Source organism: Conger conger, chromosome 6 (genome assembly GCF_963514075.1).
Source record: "Conger conger chromosome 6, fConCon1.1, whole genome shotgun sequence".
Taxonomy (NCBI): domain Eukaryota; kingdom Metazoa; phylum Chordata; class Actinopteri; order Anguilliformes; family Congridae; genus Conger; species Conger conger.
This window is the reverse complement of record NC_083765.1, coordinates 15,572,485-15,597,470: the sequence shown is the minus strand read 5'-3', so window position 1 is coordinate 15,597,470 and position 24,986 is coordinate 15,572,485. Positions and strand designations below refer to the sequence as shown.

At 41.6% G+C, this 24,986-nt stretch overlaps 2 protein-coding genes across 2 annotated transcripts; both read left to right on the top strand.

Annotated features, from left to right (window-relative positions):
- Nucleotides 1–510: 510 nt before the first annotated feature.
- On the top strand, nt 511–12,762 carry ice2 (interactor of little elongator complex ELL subunit 2). Its single transcript, XM_061246287.1, has 15 exons — nt 511–601; nt 929–1,039; nt 1,241–1,484; nt 1,824–1,943; nt 2,068–2,202; nt 2,330–2,449; nt 2,922–3,081; nt 3,493–3,659; nt 3,851–4,652; nt 5,729–5,895; nt 6,186–6,315; nt 9,253–9,337; nt 9,636–9,686; nt 10,023–10,269; nt 12,235–12,762. Exons 1-15 carry the CDS (start codon nt 588–590, stop codon nt 12,379–12,381), a joined length of 2,700 nt encoding a protein of 899 aa, XP_061102271.1. The 5' UTR covers nt 511–587; the 3' UTR covers nt 12,382–12,762.
- A 2,170-nt stretch (nt 12,763–14,932) lies between these two features.
- Nucleotides 14,933–23,172, top strand: LOC133130555 (annexin A2-like). Its single transcript, XM_061245216.1, has 13 exons — nt 14,933–15,056; nt 16,660–16,716; nt 17,533–17,626; nt 18,449–18,543; nt 18,751–18,864; nt 19,216–19,306; nt 19,406–19,485; nt 19,577–19,636; nt 20,259–20,352; nt 20,890–20,985; nt 21,489–21,547; nt 21,688–21,810; nt 22,779–23,172. The coding sequence occupies exons 1-13, from the start codon at nt 14,961–14,963 to the stop codon at nt 22,836–22,838; spliced, it is 1,119 nt and encodes a 372-aa protein (XP_061101200.1). The 5' UTR covers nt 14,933–14,960; the 3' UTR covers nt 22,839–23,172.
- The last annotated feature ends 1,814 nt before the right edge of the window (nt 23,173–24,986 follow it).

Genomic DNA, 24,986 nt, shown 5'->3' with positions numbered 1-24,986 from the left:
AGTGCAATCTTTATTGGCACCAAAGGAATTAATTTTTAGAATGATCAACATTTCATCGTGGCGGCACGGATGGTGCCGTGGGTAGCACTGCCGCCTCCTGGGTTCCAATCCCCGTCGGCCGGGGCCTCTCTGTGCGGAGTTTGCATGTTCTCCCCGTGTCTGCGTGGGTTTCCTCCGGGTACTCCGGTTTCCTCACACAGTCCAAAGACATGCACGTTAGGTTGATTGGAGAGTCTAAATTGGCCATTGGTATGAGTGTGTGAGTGAATGGTGTGTATGCCCTGCGATGGACTGGCGACCTGTCCAGGGTGTATTCCTGCCTTTCGCCCAATGAATGCTGGGATAGACTCCAGCCCCCCTGCGACCCTGTTCAGGATAAGCGGGTTAGGATAATGAATGAATGAATGAATGAATGAACATTTCATCGTTCAAAACAGGGTTAAAAAAAAGTGCAGCGAGCAATGAAAGCGGGGCCTTGTTTCCTGGGGGAAGATGAAAAACGTAACACAGTCAAAGCCAGCGGTAAACCGTTTCAAGCTGCTTGGCTTGGAGCAGAAGCTTCTGATTTCACGTTGGTCAGCGATGCTATGGAGTTGTCATGGTACGTAGATGGTTAAAATATATGTAAGAAAAATATTTTTGGTTTCTGTTCCACATTAAGTGTTGCTGACTGTAGCTATAGTCTACTTAGCTAGTGCTAAAGGTTTCTCATGGCTATCATCTAACTGTAACTAGCTAACGTGATTAAAGCAGCTGTTAGAGAATTTACTATTCTGCGATTATAAACATTCTGTGATTCCACGGATTTAAGTTTAAGTTAAGTGCTAGCCCTAACTAACGTAAAGAAATGTTGAACTGTTTGCTATTTTTGTTTGTATGTGTTCTAAAAATGAATAGCTGAAAACCGAGACAATCGTTTCATTCCCAGGGATGATTGCCCCTGCGGTGGCACCGTTGGTTTTTCTCGAGACCTGTATGACAAGTACTCTTTGGCACCCACTGTGAAAGAGCTATGTGCCAATGCCATAGCACAAATTCGGTACGTACTGTACATATGTCTATGGCCTGTGACAGACTGGCTAACAAACATATTTATCAAGTGATTCAGCAATGTATGTAGCTATTGGCAACTGCATGCGGTGTGATTGTGACTATTTGGGTCTTTTTGTTTGTTTGTTTCTTCTGGAAAATGCCATGCTTGCAAATATGTGATTGTGTTTTTATGGTTTCTATTTTCAAGTTCCCCAGTAAAGGTTGAAGTAAAGCCGGAGCCAAAAGTAGAAACCGGCGACAATAAATCAGACTGTGCCCCCTCAGTGGAGCTAGAGAAAACGTTGACTCGTGGAAACGCAAATGAAGTTTTTCCAGAACCCAAAGTGCCATTCCCTCGTTTGTCCTGGCTGACGGTCAGAGAACAGACCTTATACATGCATTGGCTGAAGCAAACCTTGTTTCCAGGTTCACTGACAGATGATGATTTATCAGTGAGTAAGACCCTTCTATTCAATTGAAATGAAATATGAAAGGGGAGTCTCCACACAGAGAGGAGTTCAATTCAGTTGATATTAGACAAGATATGTCTATACTATGGCATGTGCAAAACAAAATTAATGATGTTTGTATATTTCTGAACATTTTGAAATTTAGAAAATGTCCTATTTTTCATACTCTTCCCTAAACAGAATGTCATAAGCATCAAAATGTGATCAAGGGAGCGTTACTTAAGTGACGTGGTTTATATTGGTTTCAGTGGGCAGTTCCAAATATTTGTGGTCTCCTCAGTGGTAAAGAGTGTACTTAACCTATTCATCCTTCTATTCCAGCTGTTGCAAAAGCATGTGAACAATGAAACCGCTGAGTTCATGAAGTACCTGCAGGATGTGGCAAAGATTTGTGCAGATGATTACAACTACATGCCCCATGGCGCAGCTCTATACTCAGAGGTATGTACCGCATTTGACTTTTTCTGATGCTGTGCTTTGAGGTCACCTTGGGCCTGATGAAGTCTTATCTGTCAGTCTCGGTAATATACAAACAATGGATTTCTGCCACTTATGCGTTTATCAGGAGTGTCTCAGAGCCAGCCTTGAAATGGTGAAGAATTACCCACAGGTATATCTCATCCATGAAATGACCAGCATAACCGGGGGGAAATTCAACCCTGGCCTCTCTCTGAACTTTGAGAAGCAACTACTGGCTTTGGTACGTGCAAGGATGCTGATTTGTTTTCACAGGAAATTCATATGAAAAGTTTGCCTCACTTCTTTGTTGCTCAGTTGCCTGCTATTGGTATTCCAACCAGTTGTTTCCTCCTCCTTGCTTTTTGCAGGGAAATGTGATGATGGTGGAGCTTCCTAAAAAGCTGCACCAAAATGTTCCGTTACCAGAAGACTACCAGCCAGTGTCATCAGTGACTCTACCAGTGAAGAAAGCCAGTTTGATGCACACAGTAAGCTTTTCACTTTGGGCTAGTTTTTGCATTTTCAGAACTTGGAACACATGACACCACATGGCACTATTAGACCACTGCATGCTAATGCAGCACAGCAATGACAGTATCTCATGGAAAGTATTGTAATTATACAACAGCTTTACCAACACGTTTAGACTGATACAGTAACTCAGGTTCAAACTTATGCGGTTTTTAGGACAGGAAGCAGCTCTTCTGAAGTGTTGCTAGGTTATGTTTCTGATACAATTAATCAACCAAACATGAACATAGCTGTTTGGTTTGGTGTTATCATGAGATAATGTCACTCCTTTGAATATCTCAGCCAGTCACAATGCGAGGTTGGAACTAACTTGTATAATACAATGAAATCACTCCACCAAAGTAGTGCAGATAGCTTTTATTGAAAAATATTATGGTTCACAACTCCCCACTTTGTTTTATTTTATTTCTACATCTCTTGTTTTTGCAGGACATCAGTAATGACCCAAACGCAGCAAAACTATACGCAACATATGAGCCACATGTTTGTGTGACCAGGCAGGCATTTCTCACGCTTCTCAACAACCCAGGCCCAGAATACCCCGAGCAGTGGGAGATTCCTGTCTGGGTGAGGATGACCACTGGGGAAGGTATGATGGTGTGAAGTCAAAGGGACCCTTTAGAAATTGAGGAACTTGAGTAGATTCTGTTCAGGGACCTCTTAAATACAGTAAATAAACTAAAATCAAAGTATTACATTTTTTCTTCTATTAATAATAATAATAATAAACTTTATTTATATAGCACCTTTCATGCATAAAATGTAGCTAAAAGTGTTTTACATTAAGCAAAAGTAGCACCTATTCTGTGTTATGCACACCCTCTCAGTCCTAACGCACTTCCTGCTATAACTTTGATGATCAGCGCTCAAAAGTTTGCCTTTAAGAAACCTCTTGCTTGCATTCCTACCCTGGTACACAGAGGCAGCTTTTCTGTACAGCTTTTTTTGAGCCTGTTGACTGGCTTCATTCTTTGATATCCTACGTGTTTTTGAACCCCAGATCCCAGGAAGGAGGTGTACATCGATTCTCCTCTGGTCAAAACAGAGATGACCACGAGGGAGAAGAGTAAACTTTTCCACGAGGAGAGTATGAAACTGGCACTGAAGAGGACTGAACCAAAGAACGTGCGAGAGCTTCAGTTGGAAAAATCAGCCCCGGATTTCATGGTACAGTTTGGGAATATTATACTTCAGCGTAGGGCACAGTTTTTCACAGATTGCCCCCATTATTTTTCACAGGCTTGTTTAAGTTGATTTCAAGATATGTCCACAATGTTCCTCATAAATTCTAGAAAATGATACAATGGTGCAGTGTTTTTTGCAATTATGTTTTCAAGTGAATTTTCTTTTTCCTTTAGGAAAGCCAGAGAAGTCTGCTTTCTTTTGCCCAAGACTGTGCTGACTTTGAGGTAGACCTCACAGATCTAGAGACCTTTGGCGAATCGGCAACCAAGAGCCGGAAAGAACCAAAGCCGTCTGAGAGTGCTGTGAAACCTGCCCTTCCTGTGGTCAAAAGCCCCTCCCTAGAAAGACCCCCGCCACGTAAGAGGCCGAAACTGGAGCCTGATGCAGAGTGTCCCTCAGACCTCTCCTCCACTGGCGATTCAGACGAAGAGCGGCTGGTGATCGACGCTCCTTCCTCTCCCAGAAGAAACTCTGCGGTGACGGACCGGCCCGAGCCCTCGAGCACGTCTGCGGGGAAGGAGCTTTCTCCTCCCTCCTACTCCACCCGGCACCCCAGCAGCTCTCTCTCCTCAGACGGTGTCCCAGAGACCCCGAGGTCCCCCTCTCCGGAGGCAGGCAGACGGGCCCAGGGCAGCACCACCTCACCCCCAGGCAGCGAGAAGGCCAAAAGGCCCGGCAGGCGAGCTGCACCCAGGGCGTCCCAGCAGTGCGACCAGCTGGGGCAGATTCTGCGCATGCAGAACGCCCTGCTGAAGCCTGGCCCCAACCTCGCCCAGGAGCCTCTGTCCTCACCCCCACGTGGGGCCCCCCAGGGTAGCCCCGCACCCCCAGCTCAGAGCCACTCTCAGTCCCTGGTGAAGCCGTGTGTGTCATCCTACCTGGAGGCCAATCAGGGCCCAGTCCAACCGGCCTCTGTCTGTTCGGCTTCAGCAGCCACTGGTCCTGTTAACAAGCAGACCACTGCAGAGTGCAAGAGTAAGTGCTCACCCGATGTAAGTCAGGGTGTCACAGTCTTGGCATTAGTACAATATCAGTCCAATGTTATCGTGCATCCCTATTTTCAAGTATGTGAAATAAATCATGCCAGCACTGGCAAAAGCAATATCAATATACAAGATTAGTAAGCAGCAGACATCTTGGTTTTCTAGAATAGGTGTATTTGGTGTGCGTAATGCTGGTTGGTGTGTGTTGTATGTAATGGTGTGTTGGGTGTACATTAATGCCGGTGGTGAATCTGGTGTGATGTGTTGTTGTACAGTAATGCTGGTTGTTGTGCAGTAATACCGGTGGTGAATCTGGTGTGATGTGTTCTTATACAGTAATACCGGTGGTGAATCTGGTGTGATGTGCTCTTATACAGTAATACCGGTGGTGAATCTGGTGTGATGTGTTCTTATACAGTAATACCGGTGGTGAATCTGGTGTGATGTGTTGTACAGCAATGCCGGTGGTGAATCTGGTGTGATGTGTTCTTATACAGTAATACTGGTGGTGAATCTGGTGTGATGTGTTGCTGTACAGTAATGCCGGTGGTGAGTCTGGTGTGATGTGTTGCTGTACAGTAATACTGGTGGTGAATCTGGTGTGATGTGTTGCTGTACAGTAATGCCTGTGGTGAGTCTGCTGTGATATGTTGTTGTACAGTAATACCGGTGGTGAATCTGGTGTGATGTGTTGCTGTACAGTAATACTGGTGGTGAGTCTGGTGTGATGTGTTGCTGTACAGTAATACCGGTGGTGAATCTGGTGTGATGTGTTGTACAGCAATTCCTGTGGTGAATCTGGTGTGATGTGTTCTTATACAGTAATACTGGTGGTGAATCTGGTGTGATGTGTTGCTGTACAGTAATGCCGGTGGTGAGTCTGGTGTGATGTGTTGCTGTACAGTAATACTGGTGGTGAATCTGGTGTGATGTGTTGCTGTACAGTAATGCCGGTGGTGAGTCTGGTGTGATGTGTTGCTGTACAGTAATGCCGGTGGTGAGTCTGGTGTGATGTGTTGCTGTACAGTAATGCCGGTGGTGAGTCTGGTGTGATGTGTTGCTGTACAGGGCTCCTGTCAGAAGCCCTGCTGCTCAGTGCGGAGGATGAGTCGGCCTATGAGAGGCCGCAGGAGGGGAATCTGCTGTACTGCCTGTACAGCCTGCAGAACCTCCTCCTGATGGTGCGCAGCACGGTACCCCTGGCCCTGCGGAGGACGTACGGGACCGTGTCAGAGGTTGGTGCTTCTGTCCAGGGTGTGCTCTCAGAGCTGTGGTATCCACATACCTTGCTGTGGATCATTTCATGGGAGCAGCGTTTCATGGGACAAAACGGGGCTTGCCACAAAGAATTGCATTGACTGGGTAATGTAGGAAACCACCGCTCAAAGATGATTTCGCTGGAACAATTCATTTTTCACACACTTCGAAAATGGAGGAATTGTTACATTTTTCAATCGTTCTTTTCACACTTCAATTCATTTTGGGGGTAGTTTATGATTAAATTTAACAAAATTGTTTTCTTCAGATTGTTCCTGCTCATTTCTTGGCGAAGTTGGAGTATCAGCTGAGTTACGGTATAGAGTGTCTCACTCAGAGTGAGGTCTGTCAGCTATGGGCTGAGAGGAAGCTGCACCCCAGCACTTTGTCCTATGTGGGTAAGTGGGTCATGTGTTCAGTCACTAATAACATACTTAAATAATTTATTGCAAATAAAAAAAATACTGTCCCATGATCCTGAAGGGAATGCTTGTGTGTATACGCTAGCTGCACACTGTTTCATTGCTTGTTTTAATTTAGTACACATTCTGTTCACCAGAGGGTGCTCATAGCCTTACATAGGTGTAGCCGAAAATGTGTCTTGAACCCATGAAAAGGTGGTGGAAGACAATTGAAAATTGTGCTGATTGTAACTAATTAGAAATGTCAGGCCTTTTTAAAACATTTTAAGTTTTTTCTATTTGTTTATTCTGCCGTGGCATATTGTGTTTTACAACCAGGGGAATTATCATTGCTGGCAGTAGTAAAAGTAGTAGTAGTAAAACATAAAAAGAACACATGAAATGATTTCAGTATCCAGTCACCTCTGTACCACGCAGTTCAAGCTCTGAATATTAAATCAGGCTTATACTGTGATAGAAAAATCCATGTGGAGGGTGGGGTTTTAAGATAACAGGATAGAGTTGGCAGATTGAGAAGGTTGTCTCCTCCTAATAACGCCAGTCACACTCCCTGATTTCTCCAGACACCAAGGCTGTTTCACTACTTTCAGCCGTTTAAAACGTTTATGCTTATAAATCAAATGAAAATGAAAAATGAAAACTAGAAATGATAGCGAAGCTTTGTGGCCTGAACTTCACCCAGTCCCCCTAGCCCTGAAATCTTTTCCATTGTGATGACTCGCTGCAAATGTTTGCAGTTTGTTTGCCGTGTTTCCATGCCTACGGTGCAACCACTTTTCTGTGAGAGGATTGGTCTCTCAGATGTGTCCATGGGAAATGAAATATGCCCGATAGTTGCACTTTTCCACATTTGTAACTTCTGTCTTACTTAAAAACAGGGCATGTTCAGCCCCAGTTTTCTTGTATCCCTATATCCACAGTCATTTCAGGATCAGACTCATTGCTAACTAAATCTTGCTCAGCTGGAAGTACTGGAGAAAGTACTTGTTTTTTTTTTTGTTTTTTTGTTTTTTTACAATTGTGCGTGCAGTGTGGTAGTGCCTTATTGTACCTTCCCTGAATCATAAACATACATCCCCAACGTAACGCATGTTTAGCTTTCTGTGAATTTCCCCACTGCAGGGTGTGGTGTACTTGTTCCACCCAGTTAAAGCAACACTGGAGGCTTTGCTTCCTGCCAATATTTCCTACTTCCTAAGGTTCATATGTTCTTTTGTTGATGTGTCCCTTACCTGTGTTCCTAATGCTAACTGAAGAGCCCTGCAGTCTGAGAGTCCTGTGGGACCCGGAGCTATGGCTGTGTACCCAGTAGGGTGGATCTGGCAAGGCATCACTGCATTCCATTCGTGTGTTGTAATGATCAGGCGTGGGCTGATTTACTCTGCCGGGAATGGGATTGCGCCGATACCTAGTTCTAAATGTGGGGCGACATGGCTCAGGCAGTAAGAGCAGTCGTCTGGCAGTCGGAGGGTTGCCGGTTCGATCCCCCGCCCGGGCTGTGTCGAAGTGTCCCTGAGCAAGACACCTAACCCCCAAATGCTCCTGACGAGCTGGTCGGCGCTTTGCATGGGTGTGTGTGAGTGTGTGTATGAATGGGTGAATAAGAAGCATCAATTGTGCAGTGCTTTAGATAAAGGCGCTATGGGTGCCAACCATTTACCATTTAACTAGTTCTAGTACCTTCTCTGGATCAGGTTATTGTTTGGCCTGGTGAGCTTTATTCATTTCTAGAACATGGAAGGTGAGTTTTGCAGACACACATTAAGCCTATTTGTAGACTAAATTCAATTTTAAATGGAGATTCTCCATCTCAATTTAGTCCAGGACCATCATTAATCTATGTCTGTGAAACCAGCTCAGAATGAAATTGAACTCAATAGGCTGTGTATTATCAAGGTTAAAGGTCTGATTAGTAGACATTAGTTCATGAAACCCTGGCCTGGTCTTTTCTGAAGGGCATATCTCTGAATGCTTCCCCTGGGTTGTTCATTCACAGCAGTCTTAAGTGATGTGTACAGGACAGTGTGGCCAGGGTGAGCTATTTGTGAACCATCAGAAAGACATACTCACCCTGTGCTTCATTCACTGATGACACGCATCCCTTTTTCTTGCTTTCTTCAGTGTCCTAGGTGAAATAAACTTCAAACAGGTCCCCGCAAGTCTCATTGATATAGTGTGCTACCAGGACTTTTCCCTGTCATAACCGTGTGTGATTTAGACAGGGTTGCTGTCCTGAGTCATTGTTCATGAGGGAAGTGGTGTGTTGGCTGTGTTCCATGGAAAGGACTGTAGAGTAGTGGTTTTGAAACCAGGGGAATTCCTAGTGGAAGCACTCATGTTTAGCCTCTTTGCAGGAGTTTTGTATCTTTTTACTTTCTACAACAAAAAATATTACTTGCGGGTATTATTGTAATAGAAAGACTTGCAGTATCATGTTTTCTTAAAGCATGCATCCAAATTTGCTTGCTGCAAAGATCTAAATTTGTCTTTGTAATGCTGTGACAGGGGGTGACCAAATGCATACAGCTAGAATTGTATCATTTGCTTTCTGACATATTTGTGGAGTAGTGCTGATTGGCTGTTGACGGAAATCAATCTATGTTTAGCTGTTAGTTGACCTCAAAGCTGCAGGAGGCCCATGCCAACTGATCTCTGAAGTCATGAAGGAACATTTCAATCAGTAGAGAATAGCTGCTTCAGTCACGACTGTGATTGGACAATAATCCAGTCGCACCAGTGTGGTGACCGTAAATAGCGCATCATCAGAGCCCTATTTGTTGCTGTGTGACGTGAAGTCACGGCAGTATTAGCATGAGGGACTGCAGTGTTCAGACCATGTTCCTCCTGAGCACACTGCTACTGGTGTGTACCCTCCTTATCTCTAATGCCTGGTCTGCTGTTCTCACCCCACAGGCCACATCGATGCACTCACGTCGAAGCTGGTCGTGATGGAGGAGCTCCCGTATGAGAAAATATTGAACGCCTCGTGTGCTTTTGTGTGAGTATAGCTCTCCGCTCATACTGCTGCATGCGTTTGTTTGGCTTCAGATTTTCACCCTGTGCTACGTCTTCACATGCATCTCCCACCTGCCCGAAGCCTTAGTTTCACAGAGCTACTCTACGTCTGGGACAGACGAAGCTCTAACCAGCATGTTTCCCCATTTTTGCATGCCGCCATTTAATGTGTTTTTGATCTGAGTTTTTGTTTTTTTTCCTACAAAATTACAGGGCCGTGTCAAACCTTTAGATCTCATCAGTCTGTTTCTGTGTTTTTCTTTTTGTAATCTGGTCTACAGCCCTTCCAAGTCGCTGAATATTCTCCAGCATTTGCTGAAAAAGGTTGCTGGGTGAGTACCAGGCTCTCTTGCTTCCAGGTATGAATATTTGGCTGAGTGTTTGAATGTTTATACTTAGATAGTGGTCTAATGTAGGCAGTTATGTTATTACATACATTCATCATGATTATGGTTGGAAGGAATTCTCAGTCTGGCGGCTGGTCTTTTGAGGCCTGGGCAGGGCATGAAAAGTTACTCACTAGTTTACAACAGTATTGTTTTTCAGTAGAGGAATATTCTGTTTGCGACGGACTGGACTCCACCCCAGCCATTATCACGCCTCACTCTCCGATGAGCCCCTTAAAACGGCAGTATTGCGAAGTGATGTAGAACCTGGTGTCTGTCTAGTTTGCAGGAGGGCAGGTACCTGTTGGCCCACAAAGCAGGGGAGCCTCTTGTCACCATTGTGAAAGCGGTCGACGGGACCAAGACAACGCGGGCCACCTACGACCTGCACCAGGCCCACAGCCACCTGCCACAGACCCCAGCCCAAGGCCCTGTGCCCTGGGTGCCAGTGGACCCCACCCACCTGCTCTCTTTCCATGTGAAACACAACCGCGTCCCATGCACCTTCCCACCGAGGATCGCCTTCCAGGTACTGGGCTGGCCCAATCATTTCCTCCAGAGCCCCTGCAGATACAGTATGATATACTAAAGTGATAGAGCATCTGATTAAAAATGTCACAAGGGGAAGAAAGGGGAGAATTGCATACCTTCCAAATAGTACCCTCTCTAATATACTGTAGTGAGTAGGGATGTATGTGATCCTAAAAGGCAATATTTGCACAGATAATGAGTTGTATGGAGATGTTCCGTGGCTAAGTGAGCATTAAACTGGAAATTTAAATTGCGGCAATTTGTTGCACACAATGATCACAGATGCATTTATTAAGCAACAGAGCCCCCTTCCCACTAGTTGATGGATCATTTCATTGGCGCATAATTTTCTTGCGTTGGAATAAGCCCTAATACTACAATATAGGCTTATTGTTGAGACTCGAGGAGTGAACTAATTGTTAGTAGTTACAATAATGTTGTTTCATATTCCATAAAATACGGTATGTCTTGCCTATAATAAAAATCATTTTACCAATTCACTTTTCAGGCTTACATATTTGCTTCATTACACAAGGGCAACATAATTGCTGGTAAAAATGAGTAAAAGTGAAATTAATCAGACAAATCTTTCCCACACACTGTAAAACTTGAACCAAATTTACCCATTTCAGCACTCATTGGTTATCTGCTATTGTGCTGGTAGTGGTTAAGAATTAGAGCTTGCTTTATTCTGGGTGTGTTGTAAAACCCAAATAGGTTTTTCAGAGATTCAGAGGAGGAGGACTGTAAGCATTTCACAACTTTTCTTAAGATATGTGATTTGTTGCGAAGCACATTCTTAAAATATCCATATCACATGGGGCTGGTTGCACCAGCTGCACATACATTCTTGCATGACTTCCTGCGTGTGATCTCATCAGTGTTTATATCACCACCATCTTAAAATAATAATGGCTATGCTAAATCAATAAGTAACAATACATGTCCTTGTCAATAAATCGAATAAATTGTCGCAACTGAAGTGATTGTTTTATGTATCATTTTTCATTGTAAATATATCTAGTCTGAAGATAAATTCATATTGTTATTATTATTATTAGGGGACAAGCGCCTATTGTAAAAGCTTTCTTCTTAGTAGTGTTCTATGTAGGTCTGTGCCAACCCCTAGAACCGTATGTTAGAAAATTGTGAATTTTTGCAGACTGATAGAGGACTGTCTAATTTTGGTGTCAGTGCCTCAAACCCTCTAGCGCCACCAAGAGGTGATAATATTTGCTTGCAGGGCTCTTGTTGCCTAGTGATCGTCTCGCCCTGTGAACTACAAAGCAGGAGATGTGGGTGTTCCCAGACTTAGTCAGTCACCACAGCCTGAGTCAGTGAGGAAACTGTGAGACATTCCACAAACTATTCCAAGAGGCCCTGCGTCTACAGCATGGCTCTCGGTTTTGGTGTTGGATATGAAAGCACTCCCATTTCTCTTGTGTTTATGGCCAAATGGTACGTTCTCCTGTCACCTTCTTGATTTTGGTGACATCAGTTTCATAATGTGAAGTAGCTGTTAAATGTTAAGATAAGTTCAAATGTTCTAGCCTTTTAGTTGTTCAGTCCTGAGGACTCATTGCATTGATGTTACTCTGCCCCTGATTGTGCTGGTGAAATGTCCCTGAATTGAAATACAGTCCCCAGGTTCCAAAGCCCATAAATAACATTGGTAATTAGCATGGGTAGAAGCGTATTAGTCGATCAACAGTTATCCCCCCAAAAAAAAAAAAAAAAAAAAAAAAAAAAAAAATTGCACTTATGATGACGACTATATGTTTAGAACAGCAGTCCAGGTGTATTTTTCTAGTTCTGGATGTGATGCTTTGACTTGTGGTAGAACCTATGCACTTGTAAGTCGCTTTGGATTAAAAGCGTCTGCCAAATGACTAAAATGTAAAATGTAAAATGTAAGTAGTGTGCTGCTGTTGTATTGTGTTTTAAGGCCCCCCTCTCTTTGCAGACAAACAGGCCTAAAGCTGTGGGCACCAGAGCTGCCGGGGTCCCGGCGCAGCCAGGCACACCCCATGGGTCAGCCAAAAAGAAGAAATGGAAGAAGTGGAAGAAGAGGAACAAAGGGAAGGACAAATCCAGTGTTGCTGAAAATTAAGCTTAAAACGGAACATGAGCCTAAATGGCAAGGAAACGCTGAGGACACATGACACGGCTGAATGTTGAGGCTTCCATTTTTCTCTTATGCTTTGTGTCCCAAATTGGTGGAGACTAGTATATAGCCATTTAAAAAATAATTTCTAAGTTGCTGATACTTATGCCCCCACTATTTTCTTTTTTTCTCTAATTCTGTACATTTTGTATTGATTGAATGTATTGATTCAGTTTACCTTTACACGTTGGATCACTTGTTAAGGCTTAATAATGTAACAAAAGATGTTGCTTTTCCTCTGTATTCCTCCATATATTTTGTTTTGTGAATTCTGGATTTGGTTAATGTTAAATTATTAAACTTTTATTTTTGCATTTGTATTTAAAATGGCATGCCAACATTTTCTTCCTACCAGCTTATGGAGAACAACATATTTGTATATTTGGAATTATATTTTGCAGATTGAGGTTTTAGACTTGTTTCACAGTTCAGAGTTTGACTCACAGAAAGCACAACACACTTTGAATAGGAGATGGTAATACTGTACCAAGCATATTATATTGTCTGACTTTGCCATGAGATCATGAGACCCCTGACACTTTCCAAACAAACCATGATGAGTGTTTGAGATGAGGATGGTACTTGCAGCATCTTGCTTACTTTTGTTTACATTTTTTGTATACAGAGATCTGGTTGCTAGCTTTGAAAAGTCAAAAAATTGCTACAGATTTCACTCAACTACATTTGGCCTTTTTTTTTTTTTTTTTTGCATGTTTGTCACAGTTAAATGTTTCAGATCAAACAAATTTAAATATTAGTCAAAGACAACACAAGTAAACACAGAGTGCAGTTTTGAAATGAAGGGTTTTATTATTAAGGGAGAAAAAAAATAAATCCAAACCTACATGGCCCTGTGTGTAAAAGTGATTGCCCCCTAAACCTAATAACTGGTTGGGCCACCCTTAGCAGCAACAACTGCAATCAAGCGTTTGCGATAACTTGCAATGAGTCTGTCTCTTACAGCGCTGTGGCCTCTTGGATGAGTCGTCGCTGCGCTCTTGGGGTAATTTTGGTCGGCCGGCCACTCCTGGGAAGGTTCACCACTGTTCCATGTTTTCGCCATTTGTGGCACAGTGGCTCTCACTGTGGTTCGCTGGAGTCCCAAAGCTTTAGAAATGGCTTTATAACCTTTTCCAGACTGATAGATCTCAATTAATTTCTTTCTCATTTGTTCCTGAATTTCTTTAGATCTCAGCATGATGTCTAGCTTTTGAGGATCATTTGGTCTACTTCACTTTGTCAGACAGGTCCTATTTAAGTGATTTCTTGATTGAGAACAGGTGTGGCAGTAATCAGGTCTGGGTGTGGCTAGAGAAATTGGATAATTTGATAAACCACAGTTAAGTTATGTTTTAACAGGGGGGGGGCAATCACTTTTTCACATGGCCATGTAGGTTTGGATTTTTTTTCTCCCTTAATAATAAAAACCTTCATTTAAAAACTGCATTTTCTGTTTACTTGTGTTGTCTTTGACTAATATTTATATTTGTTTGATGATCTGAAACATTTAAGTGTGACAAACATGCAAAAAAATAAATCAGGAAGGGGCAAACACTTTTTCCACACCACTGTATATGTATTCATTTTGGGAAATGGGAAATAATTATTTTGATATTGTGAAAACATCTGTTTAACAACAACAACAAAAAGATTGCAGATTGGTTGAAGTGTCAAGTTAAAATACCACAGACCCCTTGAAAAACCATGGATTTAAAAAGAATGTGTCTGGCCTGCATGATGTTTAGTTTTAAAATATGAAAATTGATGATGTCTGATATGCCGTCATCTTGTAGCCGAACAAAATAAATATGCTGATTTTATGAGGGCAGTGGTCACCTCACCTGCTGTGGTTTGAACATGTGTAGAGGCTGTGTGTTCAGTTTAGATCATTCTAACTTTTCGGTGAAGAAACCATACCCCTCAGAGGTCTGTTTGGAGCTTTTTGACCCATCTTACGCTTGAGAACCACTCAGTGCAGAGGCATTTGTGTGTTTCACTGAATGTTTGGGGCTATTTTTTACCAACGCATGGTGTTCAATTAATGTAGTGTGAGATCAGGGACCCAAGGGCTGTTCAGTTAAATTCTCAGACTCCTAAAATGGTCTTTAAAAAAGGAAAAGTGAGGTACTGGATTTGTATCACTCGTTCAGAAGGAATGAGTCCCAGAGAGAGAATCAGTTGGCTCATTGGTCTTCACCCTGTGATGCTTCTTTAGTCCTTGTATTGTTTTACCATGAAGCTGTCCCAACTTAAAATTAACCCAAAACTACCCTGCACCATATCTGTAAAGGTGTTGCAATGTTAGCGTGAATGGGAGATACAGAGCTGGATCATTCTATCCGATCATTCTATCCACCATTATGATCTGATGAAAATTCCCAAGTGGTTCCTCTAACGAAAGTGTCACAGTGAGAGGTAGGTGTGGGGTAAGTGTTGAGTGTATAACAGTCTGGCCCTGCTGCAGCGGGTGGAGACAGGGAGGGGAGGGACTGCTCTGTGCAGGGGTGTGGTCTGGAGCACAAAGCATGCTGGCATACTGTCTCTGGTATTTAAACACGACACCCACCTCATCTCCTCACTGCACAAGTTACCCAGTGTTGGAACTGTTTCACTTAACCCAGGTAAGTGTGCTTCTTGCTACTGTACTTGTTGAGGATTTATTGAAGTTAAAAGTGTGGGTCAGTAGGAAATGATTTACATTTGACCTATCTCCCTCAGGGAAGTATTGCTAACTTGGAGTGCCGCTGGAAGTGTAGTTTTGCTGTTTCACTTTGCAGTGAGTTCAGCAATGGTGAAGAGACTCCTCGGGATCCTCCCACACTTTCATACAAATCATTTTTTGTTTGTTTCTGTAAAGAGTGAATATTGAGATGGACCTGTAAATGTTCTACTTGTAAGCTCAAGTTAGTTAACTGTCCTAATTGATACCCTGTGTGAGAAGAAACTGTGATAGTTGTGTGAGAGTGATAATTGGATTTCACATCATTCTTTGGAGTGGCCCTGATTTGTGCGTTCCTGGGTGTGTCTGAGCAAAGAGTCGGTGTGAGTGCCAACCAGGCCCTTTATTTAAATTATACCATCCACCAAATCACATCAAAGGATTTGTGGAGCTCAGCATAATTGCAGTGCTTTAGTTGTTTATATATCTTTGGGTTTGGGATGCAATCACTGGCTGTTGTTACTCTCTAATCATTTCCATTTTAAACAATGGTGCAATTGAAGGATAAAGTAAATGTATATACACAGTATATGATTCCTTAATCTCCCTGACGGTACAGGATATGTGATTCATGTGTTATTAATCATGCTTTCTATATGAGGCATCTGAGCATGTGCTTGTTGCTCATTTCTCTTATTAAATGGTTGCTTGTTTGTAGCAAACATTTCAGCAATACTAATGTTTTTTTATGCTATTTATTTTGAGCATTCGCTAAATCAGGATCAGGGTTACGCTTAAACTATACATATGAGGCTATCTAAGGAAGTCCTCTAGTGTAGCTGTACTTATAATTAAGATTTAACATTAAATGCTTGCTGTAACTACATTATTGTGGTTTCTGTGCAGAAATAGCTATTGCTAAATCACCTTCATGAAAAGTGATGTTAAACCTCAAGCACACATTACCTTTTTGCTCATTGTAAAAATGTATTGTATGTCTAGCTAAATACATTACATTTACATGTACTGTGCAAAAGTCTTAGGCACCTGTATAACATTATGTACAGATAAGATTCTCTTTCAAAAATAATTCAATGAAAGGTCCTAAATAAACGTACTATACATTTTACATTACATTTTAGTAATTTGGCAGAATAGTTAAAAAGTTAATCAAGTCAATATTTTTTGTGACCACCCTTCAGCGTTAAAACTGCATCACTTCTTTGAGATAGCCAACCCTGTCCTGCAGTTCTATAAGACAATCAGCAGGGAGATTTTCCAATGTAATGATTTGCCACTCAAATCAAAATAATGAATTTTAGGGTACAAAGAGAGGCATATGAAAAAATCTCAAATTGCATAACGGTAACCTTTGCACCATGACACTTTAATTGCACAATGAATCAATAAAATTGGTTGTCATGAAGCCTGACAAATACTGTATAAACTGATGACAAAAAAAACTTAAACACTTTTTAAACTTTTGTAAAATGCAGCACACAAACATTGGTGAGTCTAATTGTTATATTGATGATTGCCTAAAACGTTTTTCCTCTTTTCCAAAGGTCAAAATGGCATTAGTTTCTGAGTTTTTGGGTCAGCTTACCCTGTATTTTGGTTCGGTGAGTAGCCTGCCATGACAGCAGCTTCCTTCTTCAACATGATTAAATCTTCACACAGTGCTTACTTAGCTGGACAGTGGAGTTGTGTTGGAAACGTTACTCCCCTCAATAGATGGGTGAGCTCAGGTCAAGCTGTGCCTCGCCTCATAGGACCTTTATATAAATGCTTCATTCATTTGTAAAGTTGCCTTGCTGTAACACAAGGCTGCTGCTCTTCAAACTGAAAATGACAAAATGCAGTTCATAGGACTAAATAGTTTTTCAGAGACTTGGCATCCTGAAATAAATAAAGCGATACATTTTAAATAAAACACAAGCATAATGAAATTTGGAGCCTATTCATTTCCTTATGTCATGAATATGAATCAAATGAGAATTTCCGTATCATCAGCAAGACAGTGGAATAGCAAACTGTTGTGACATACTGTGTGACCTCACCAGGGGGTGGTAGATCATAGGGCCAAACACAGCACAGCAATAAGGAACACCTTTTGTGATTAGTACATTCATTTCCTTTGAACAAAAAATCCCATTAATGTCAGGAATAGAAATGAAAGGGAACTGTATCACAAAAAGGCCCTAACAATTTTCCAACCATTTCTATAGCGGAGAGGATAGCACAAAAAAGCCAATGCAAAATGCCCCCTATGGTCTCTTAAAGTGAATGGTTCCACAGAACATTGTGTATGTGGGTTGATGGGAAGTGGTGTCTGTATTTTCTTTTAAATGATCACGCATTGTATTTCACACTGTATTCCCTGAAATGTTTTGTGATGTAGCTGCACCCTTGGTGTTAAAACGCCTCTCAATCCTCAGGAGAGTGAGCCCAAATACCCCACCGTGGTTCCCTTTCCTGACTTTGATCCTGAAAGAGATGCTGCCAGAATTGAGACTGCTATCAAAACAAAGGGTAAGACAGTGACTGTACTGACTGACTGACTGACTGAATGATTATTATGATGCCTTTGAGTGGAAAGTGCATATATGGAACTGAACACTAAACATTACTACAGTAATGTTCTATATATACACAGTAAAATACAGTATACAGTATTTACAGTAAGTTGTACAATACAATCATTTTATTATTATTATTATTATTATTATTATTATTATTATTATTATTTGGCTTCATCAGAAAAATGATGAGCATGGACATATGACTATCGTGAAGAAAGTAGAATCTTGTGCAGATGAATGATTTAAAGTGACTAATTTGTTAATGAACCAAAACAAGTTAAGGGAAATTAGCAGGTTAAAGGAGTTGAATCAGTTAAAAGTAAAGTGTTTAGGGGATTTTTTCTGCAGCTGTTTCCAGGTTTTGAGGTCCGGCTGGAAACCAACATGCCTAAATGGAGCTGGGACAAATGAGTCACTTTCCTGGCTATGTCCAAACCCCAGGAGTGGGTGGTTTCTCTTACCAAAGACCGAGTCCAGACCTCAGGCTTACAGAATTTCCATACCGGCTTGCACATTTTCTTGTATTTAAAGGGAAAAAGATGTAGCAAACTTGCAAATCATTATAGCCATTGGGGCTTCCTCCACCATTTGCAGTCATGGTTTGTTGTAATGCTGGAATATAATTCCATAGTTCCAGACTCAAGTTGCCCCCTTTCCAATTTACAGTAACTGTCATTTTTTGTTTGCCCTTCAGAATTTCATCTTGTGATTCGCTTTTGTCCTAAAAGTGCCTCCTGTCCTGTTACTTTGACTGATGTATAATAATGTGCAGGTGTGGACGAGCAGACCATCATCGACATCTTGACCAAGCGCAGCTACACTCAGAGGCGCGAGATTGCCTTCAACTATGAGAGAAGAGCCAAGAAGGTCAGAGTAGCACAGTGACATACAGTACTCTTACACTCCATAAGCAAAACAAATAATTAAAATACATTAGCTGTGTGTTGTTATTTATGCTTGATATGATTATGTTTTCCTATGGCTGCACTGGAAGAGAATCCCTTCTGTGGAAAAAAATGTCTGTGTTCCCTGGATCTGCTTTGGACCAAACTGCAAACTATGTTATGATTGCAGGATATGATTACAGCTCTGAAGGGGGCGTTGTCTGGATCCCTGGAGACTGTGGTCCTGGGTCTGATGAAGAGTACCGCCCAGTATGATGCATCAGAACTCAAGGCCTCTATGAAGGTAAGGAACACACAGGGTATTGAATCTCTGGCCCTGCAGAAGTTGGTACAAAGCTGAAGCCGTATAGTTCAGCTCGAGTCCATTTTAAGTGATGAAGTTATCGCATGACATGAGAGTGGGAAAGATGGTCATAATGGACTACATTGATCATGCACAGTAAAGACACCATAGAACATCTCTACTTCCCTCTACTGGAGGGCTGCAGAAGCACATTTCGGAGAGACCTGAGGTAGAACATGAAGAGAAAGCGGTTTCTGATTAAAAGCACAGACAATATTATTTTTGTATATGTTGGTGTATTACTATGTGTCCTGTATATTTATCACATAAAATGATGTTGTCCCACAACAGGGTTTAGGGACTGATGAAGAAAGTTTAATTGAAATGGTCTGCTCTCGCAGCAATGAAGAGCTAGTGGAGATTAAGCGAGTCTACAAAGAGTGTAAGTGAAGAACATCTGCTGGTGTGTACAGTCAGACAAAAAGCTGTCTGTCTTCAGGCATTCATACAGTAATATCTCATCCATGCGTCACCTCTGCAGTGTTCAAGAAAGACCTGGAGAAAGATGTGGCTGGAGACACCTCCGGAAACTTCTGTAAACTGCTGCTGGCCCTTGTACAGGTAAGGGTGACAGAATAACAGAGATGGACTCATGTAGTCAAATCTTCCTGGATTGTGTTGTTTGCGTAACACTGGATCCTTCCCTCTGCAGACAAAGAGGGAAGCACCCAGCAACCTTGTGGACTATGAGAAGATTGATGCAGATGCAAAAGTGAGTGTGATGTTCTTTTTCTGAAGTCTGTATCTGTGAAAAGAAACGCCATGTTTAATACCTGGAATATGAGGCATCAGTACTGTATATAATGTCAGACGTTCAATTGAAGTGGTAAAAACTGGGCTCCATTTTTTCAGCTCACTTTCTGGTTTTGCTGAGAGATGTTGCTCACTAGTGCCAGTGTGGTTAGCTTCAGTATATAATATTCAACCACCAATTTCAATTAAAGTGTTAAAATACTGTAACTGCACCCATTTGATGTCAAAAAACACCAGCCATGCTTGAGGTGATGTAAGACTGTAAGGAATAATAAACCGTGAATGTTTCATAGACTGCAGGAGTCTTGCATGATTTACTGTAATCTATGGGTGCACAACTCTGGTCCTGGAGGGCCGGTCTGCAAGCTGGTTTTTGTTCCAACCACAATTACCTTAATTTATTTTAGTTATATAAATTATGTTGGTTCACTCCTGTACTTGAGCAGAGTATAATCTTTAGGATACACTAGCAGTCTGCAGCTGTAGCTGGTGCATATACAACTGTCTGATCAAGACATTATTTAGCTGCTGTAATCTCTTATTCTTCTCCTCCGCCTGCCCTGTAATCCCACCTCCTGCAGGCCCTGTATGAAGCTGGTGTCAAGAGGAGAGGCACTGATGTGGCCACCTGGATCTCCATTATGTCAGAGCGGAGTGTTCCCCACCTGCAGAAAGGTGCCTTCCCGTCTGGGATCCCAAAACGTGATCCCAGGAAAAATATTTATATATTGTTTATTTCTCATACATTTCATTTTACATTTAAATCTGAGATAAAATGAAGCTGGTTGATTAACAAAATGCATATGTTATTTGTAATATTATGACCGTATTAATAACTAGGTAGTGTATACTATATCTGCATTACTGTCTATTGTCTAAATGTCTGCTATAGGTAGTGTATACTATATGTGCATTACTGTCTATTGTCTAAATGTCTGCTATAGGCAGCATCCTGTCTTAAACATGCTCCCATATATCAAAGTATTAAAAGGCCAATCAATTTCAACCAATTTTGGGTGTTGTAGTAAGATGTTGGCCATTTTAATTGTGTGTAATTGTGATCCCTTACATTTGAGAACCAGCTGACAACAGAGCAGTCAGAATGCTTCAGGTTCAAGTGCTAAATTGCTTAAGAAATGAACTCATTGTGTAAGTTGGTAAAATGCAAAATACTGTATAAGCAATGGTTATAGTTGTGTGGTGTTTCCTTAGTGTTTGACAGGTACAAGAGCTACAGCCCCTATAACATGCAGGAGAGCATCCACAAGGAAGTGAAAGGGGACCTGGAAAAATCCTTCCTTACTCTAGGTATTGAACTTCGTAAACTGTGTACGCCAGACGGTGTCTGAAGTCACCGCATCACTCAGGACTGTCCTGTACTGGCTGGATTCTGTACTGCTCCTCGGTGTGTCTGTGTTCATGCGTGCATTTGTACGTATTGCATTTGACAGTACTCCCACCTGATCAAAAACGCCTCATCATTTTGAATAGATGCCTGAATCTCAATGACTGATGCAAGAGGCAGAATGAGCTGACTGAAGCCTAGTATTATCCTTCCTGCCTTGTTCCTGCTAGCGGTTCATTCATTTATTGTTGAACATAATTGCAGCCTGCTGTAAGAGAAGTAATAGTGTTCAAGGGTCACACAAAAAAAAATATGATGCCTGCCAAGAATCCTTGATTTCTGTAATTAATACAAGGAAAACTGCCAAGGAAAATGCATCAAAAATACTCTTTAAATATTTTTGTCTCCTTTCTCTTTCTGTATCTGTCTGTCCTTCTTTTTAATTATTTTTTGTTTCTTCTTCCAGTTGATTGCTTTGAAAACAAACAGCTGTACTTTGCGAACAGATTATGCAATGCCATGAAGGTAACTTAACACAATCCTCAGTTTATTCTTAAGAAGAATTTCGATGTAAGAAAGAATTACAGAAGAGCTAAGATCCTGTTCAGACCTACATCTTTCTGTCCTCTCCATCTTTCTCTCGTCTCCTACATTTTCTGGCTCAGAGTAAAGGTGCTAAGGAAAAGGTGGTGACCAGGATCATGGTTTCTCGCTGTGAGGTGGACCTCATGAAGATCCGTACCGAGTTTAAGAAGCAGTATGGAAAGTCACTGTACCAGACCATTGCAGTGAGTGTCTCACACTGCTCATTACATACCAGCACCACACACTTCAACAAATCAATTAAGACACGATTGTTCAGCAGATTACCTTGGAGTGTATTTCATACATACGGGGCTCAGGTGGTAAGTGCAGTCATCTGGCAGTCGGAGGGTTGCCGGTTCGATCCTGCCCTGGGTGTATCAAAGTGTCCCTGAGCAAGACACCTAACCCCTAAAATGCTCCTTAGGAGCTGGTTGGTGCCTTGCATGATGTGTGAGTGTGTGTATGAATGGGTGAATGAGAAGCATCAATTGCACAGCACTTTGAATAAAGGAGCTATATAAATTCCAACCATTTACCATTTATATACATGTAATCAACTAAATTCACAGCAAGTATAACTTATTAATAAGTAATGATGCCTGAATAGAAGACCAGGTATCACCTACAGAGAGAGAACTATAAGCAAAATGGAGGTCATGAACCTAGGCCTGATTTAAAACAAAGAGATGGACTAATTTAATCTTATTGTTACAGATACATATAGATGCAGTTAAATAACATGCACAATCGTGTTATGTTACTGAGTTCACAGATCACATGCATGTCCTGTTCATCTCAATGGAAACCAGGGTCTCTGCATAAGCAAAGATTTCACTGAGTTTAAATGCATTCCTGTACAATGAGTGGATTTTCCCCCCAGGCACTACCAACAAATTGAACACATGATTTTAACCAGAGGTGTCATGCGTATTCACATTTGGCAGACATTGTGTCTCCCCAAACTTAAAAACTGTTAAAAACCATATTATATTGTCACAAGTGAAAAGTACGCTGATTGCAATAATTTGCTAGACTTGATCAGCCTTTTGGGTGTCACTCGCTGTCACTCACAGCAGTGAACAGTAGAGTGGAAGTTACAGTAGGTAACCGTAACCATCGTCATAACTAAGTAACTAAGTCCTGTGTTCTTCATCACTCTCCCCTCTTCCAGGAACACACTAAAGGAGACTACCAGAGGGCTCTGCTCAGTCTGTGTGGTGGAGATGATTAATGCAATGTGTGACAATAACCAGTGACCCCAACCATATCAATGGGAGAGTAGCTCTTTCGCTCTCCCATCTCTATGAAGACACCCTTCTCACTATTGGACAACATCACATGGAAGGGGGAAGGGGCTGGAAGGCAGTTTACACAACACTACAGCAAAGGACATGTCTCCTGTATATTCGCTCAGTGACAAGCATCTCAGCCAGTATTAGGGTTGTTACATTTTGTTTTTGTTTGAAAAAAGTAATCACTTGGTAAAAATGACATGCTCTCAGTAACAGATAAGGTATAACTCCCAGTTTTTATGTCCTTTCTCTTGTAATAAATGCTTGAATTCATGTTGAATGGCATCTTCCACTTCATTCATATTTTGTCCAAATGTCTGCTATAGGCAGTGTATACTCTATGTACTATAAAAACTTTGTTTGGACCAGGCCTGGTCCAACACCCAATTAAATGACTTTACATTAGTGCATTTTTTAAACTCACATATAGAGGGAAAAACTTTTATTTTATGTTTAATACAGCCTTCACTTTTGAATGACTTACAGTAACCTTGCATTGCCAGTTAATAAATGATAAAATAATAAAAGTTTGAGAACCACTGCTCTAAAGGGTGTGGGTTATATTTCTGCAGGCAGTCGACAACACAAATTTGTCATCTCTGAAATCAATTTAGTTTTACTTCATCGACCAGAAAATGGAGTGACCTGTTACATTGTTAGAACTTAAAGCAGGATTGAGTTACAAGTTAACTATTTGTCCCTGGGAGGCGAATACTGATAATTGATGCAATACAATTTTGAACATGATAAAGACAATATACAGTGGGATCCAGAATTATTGCATTACATTACATTACATGGCATTTAGCAGATGCTCTTATCCAGAGTGACGTACAACAAAGTGCAAATTAAACACAAGAACAAGTGCAAAGAGGACCTGAGAGGACAGTATAGTTCCGAGTCCTAGTGTAAACATGCAGAAAATCAGAACCCTTTAAGAGTAAAATCAACTTTCAAACTAGCATACCACAATTGCAGCTAGAATACAAAAAATAACAATACCTATACAAGTAACAATATCTATACAATCTATACATAAGTGCCATTACAGTCTAAGGCTAATCATGGTGGTGAGTTGGGGAGGGAAAGGTGTAGCCTGAAGAGATGGGTCTTCAGTCTGCGCTTGAAGGAGGTCAGAGACTCTGCCGTTCTGACATCCACCGGGAGGTCATTCCACCACCGTGGGACCAGGACAGACAGCAGTCGTGAGCGTGAGGTGCCGGTGTGGTGAGGAGGAGGCGCCAGACGGCACGAAGTGGCAGAACAGAGGGGTCTTGTTGGTGTATAAGTCTTGATAAGGGATTGAATATATACAGGGGCTGATCGTTTAACTGCCTGGTATGTGAGCACCAAAGTTTTAAATTTGATGCGAGCCATAACAGGCAGCCAGTGGAGGTTGCGGAGCAGGGGGGTGACATGTGAATGTCTGGGAACATTGAATACCAGACGGGCTGCAGCATTCTGGATCAGTTGTAGGGGTCTGATGGCAGATGCTGGAAGGCCAGCCAGCAGAGAATTGCAATAGTCCAGTCGGGACAGGACCATTGCTTGAACAAGGAGCTGAGAGAGCATATTTGAAGGAGCATATTTATTTGCAACCCTAAATAAATATGTAAACAAAAAAAAAAAAAAAACAGCTTTATTTTCCAACATAGTATTGGAATGTTTTCTCTAAATGTATCACAAATGGTAGAAAAAGACTCATGGCTGTCAGCTTTGGCAGAAACTATGGACCGCTTCTTAGTTTTTATTTTTTTTATTTTTTTTTCGTGTTGGTGCGTTTTTCTTGTTGGTGCGCTTTTATTGAAAATGTCAGCCAAAAATAGTGAATTATAGCAGTAATGTGATGGTGCCTCTGGCAAATCAACCGTGACTGCAAAGTGATTTAAGGCACCATGACAAAGATAATAAAATAATGTAAATAAAACATGCCAAAGAAGGTGTATTGCCAGGTGGCGTAGCAGGACGAGGTGTGATATCGAGGTGCCGGGTTCTTGCATCCATTTGGCGAAAATTATTTATAAGGTAAGATAATTCCGTTTTAATTCTATTAAGTTCCCAACATTCGTGATGAATACTACATTTTT

What these genes read in the sequence shown, in the direction of transcription:
- ice2 (XM_061246287.1), top strand. An exon ending in AATGCCATAGCACAAATTCG is followed by an intron (nt 1,040 to 1,240) that starts GTACGTACTGTA and finishes TCTATTTTCAAG; the next exon opens with TTCCCCAGTAAAGGTTGAAG. An exon ending in GCGCAGCTCTATACTCAGAG is followed by an intron (nt 1,944 to 2,067) that starts GTATGTACCGCA and finishes TGCGTTTATCAG; the next exon opens with GAGTGTCTCAGAGCCAGCCT.
- LOC133130555 (XM_061245216.1), top strand. Translation starts at nt 14,961, where the DNA reads ATGCTGGCATACTGTCTCTGGTATTTAAACACGACACCCACCTCATCT. An exon ending in GACTGCTATCAAAACAAAGG is followed by an intron (nt 17,627 to 18,448) that starts GTAAGACAGTGA and finishes AATAATGTGCAG; the next exon opens with GTGTGGACGAGCAGACCATC. An exon ending in TAAGCGAGTCTACAAAGAGT is followed by an intron (nt 19,307 to 19,405) that starts GTAAGTGAAGAA and finishes TCACCTCTGCAG; the next exon opens with TGTTCAAGAAAGACCTGGAG.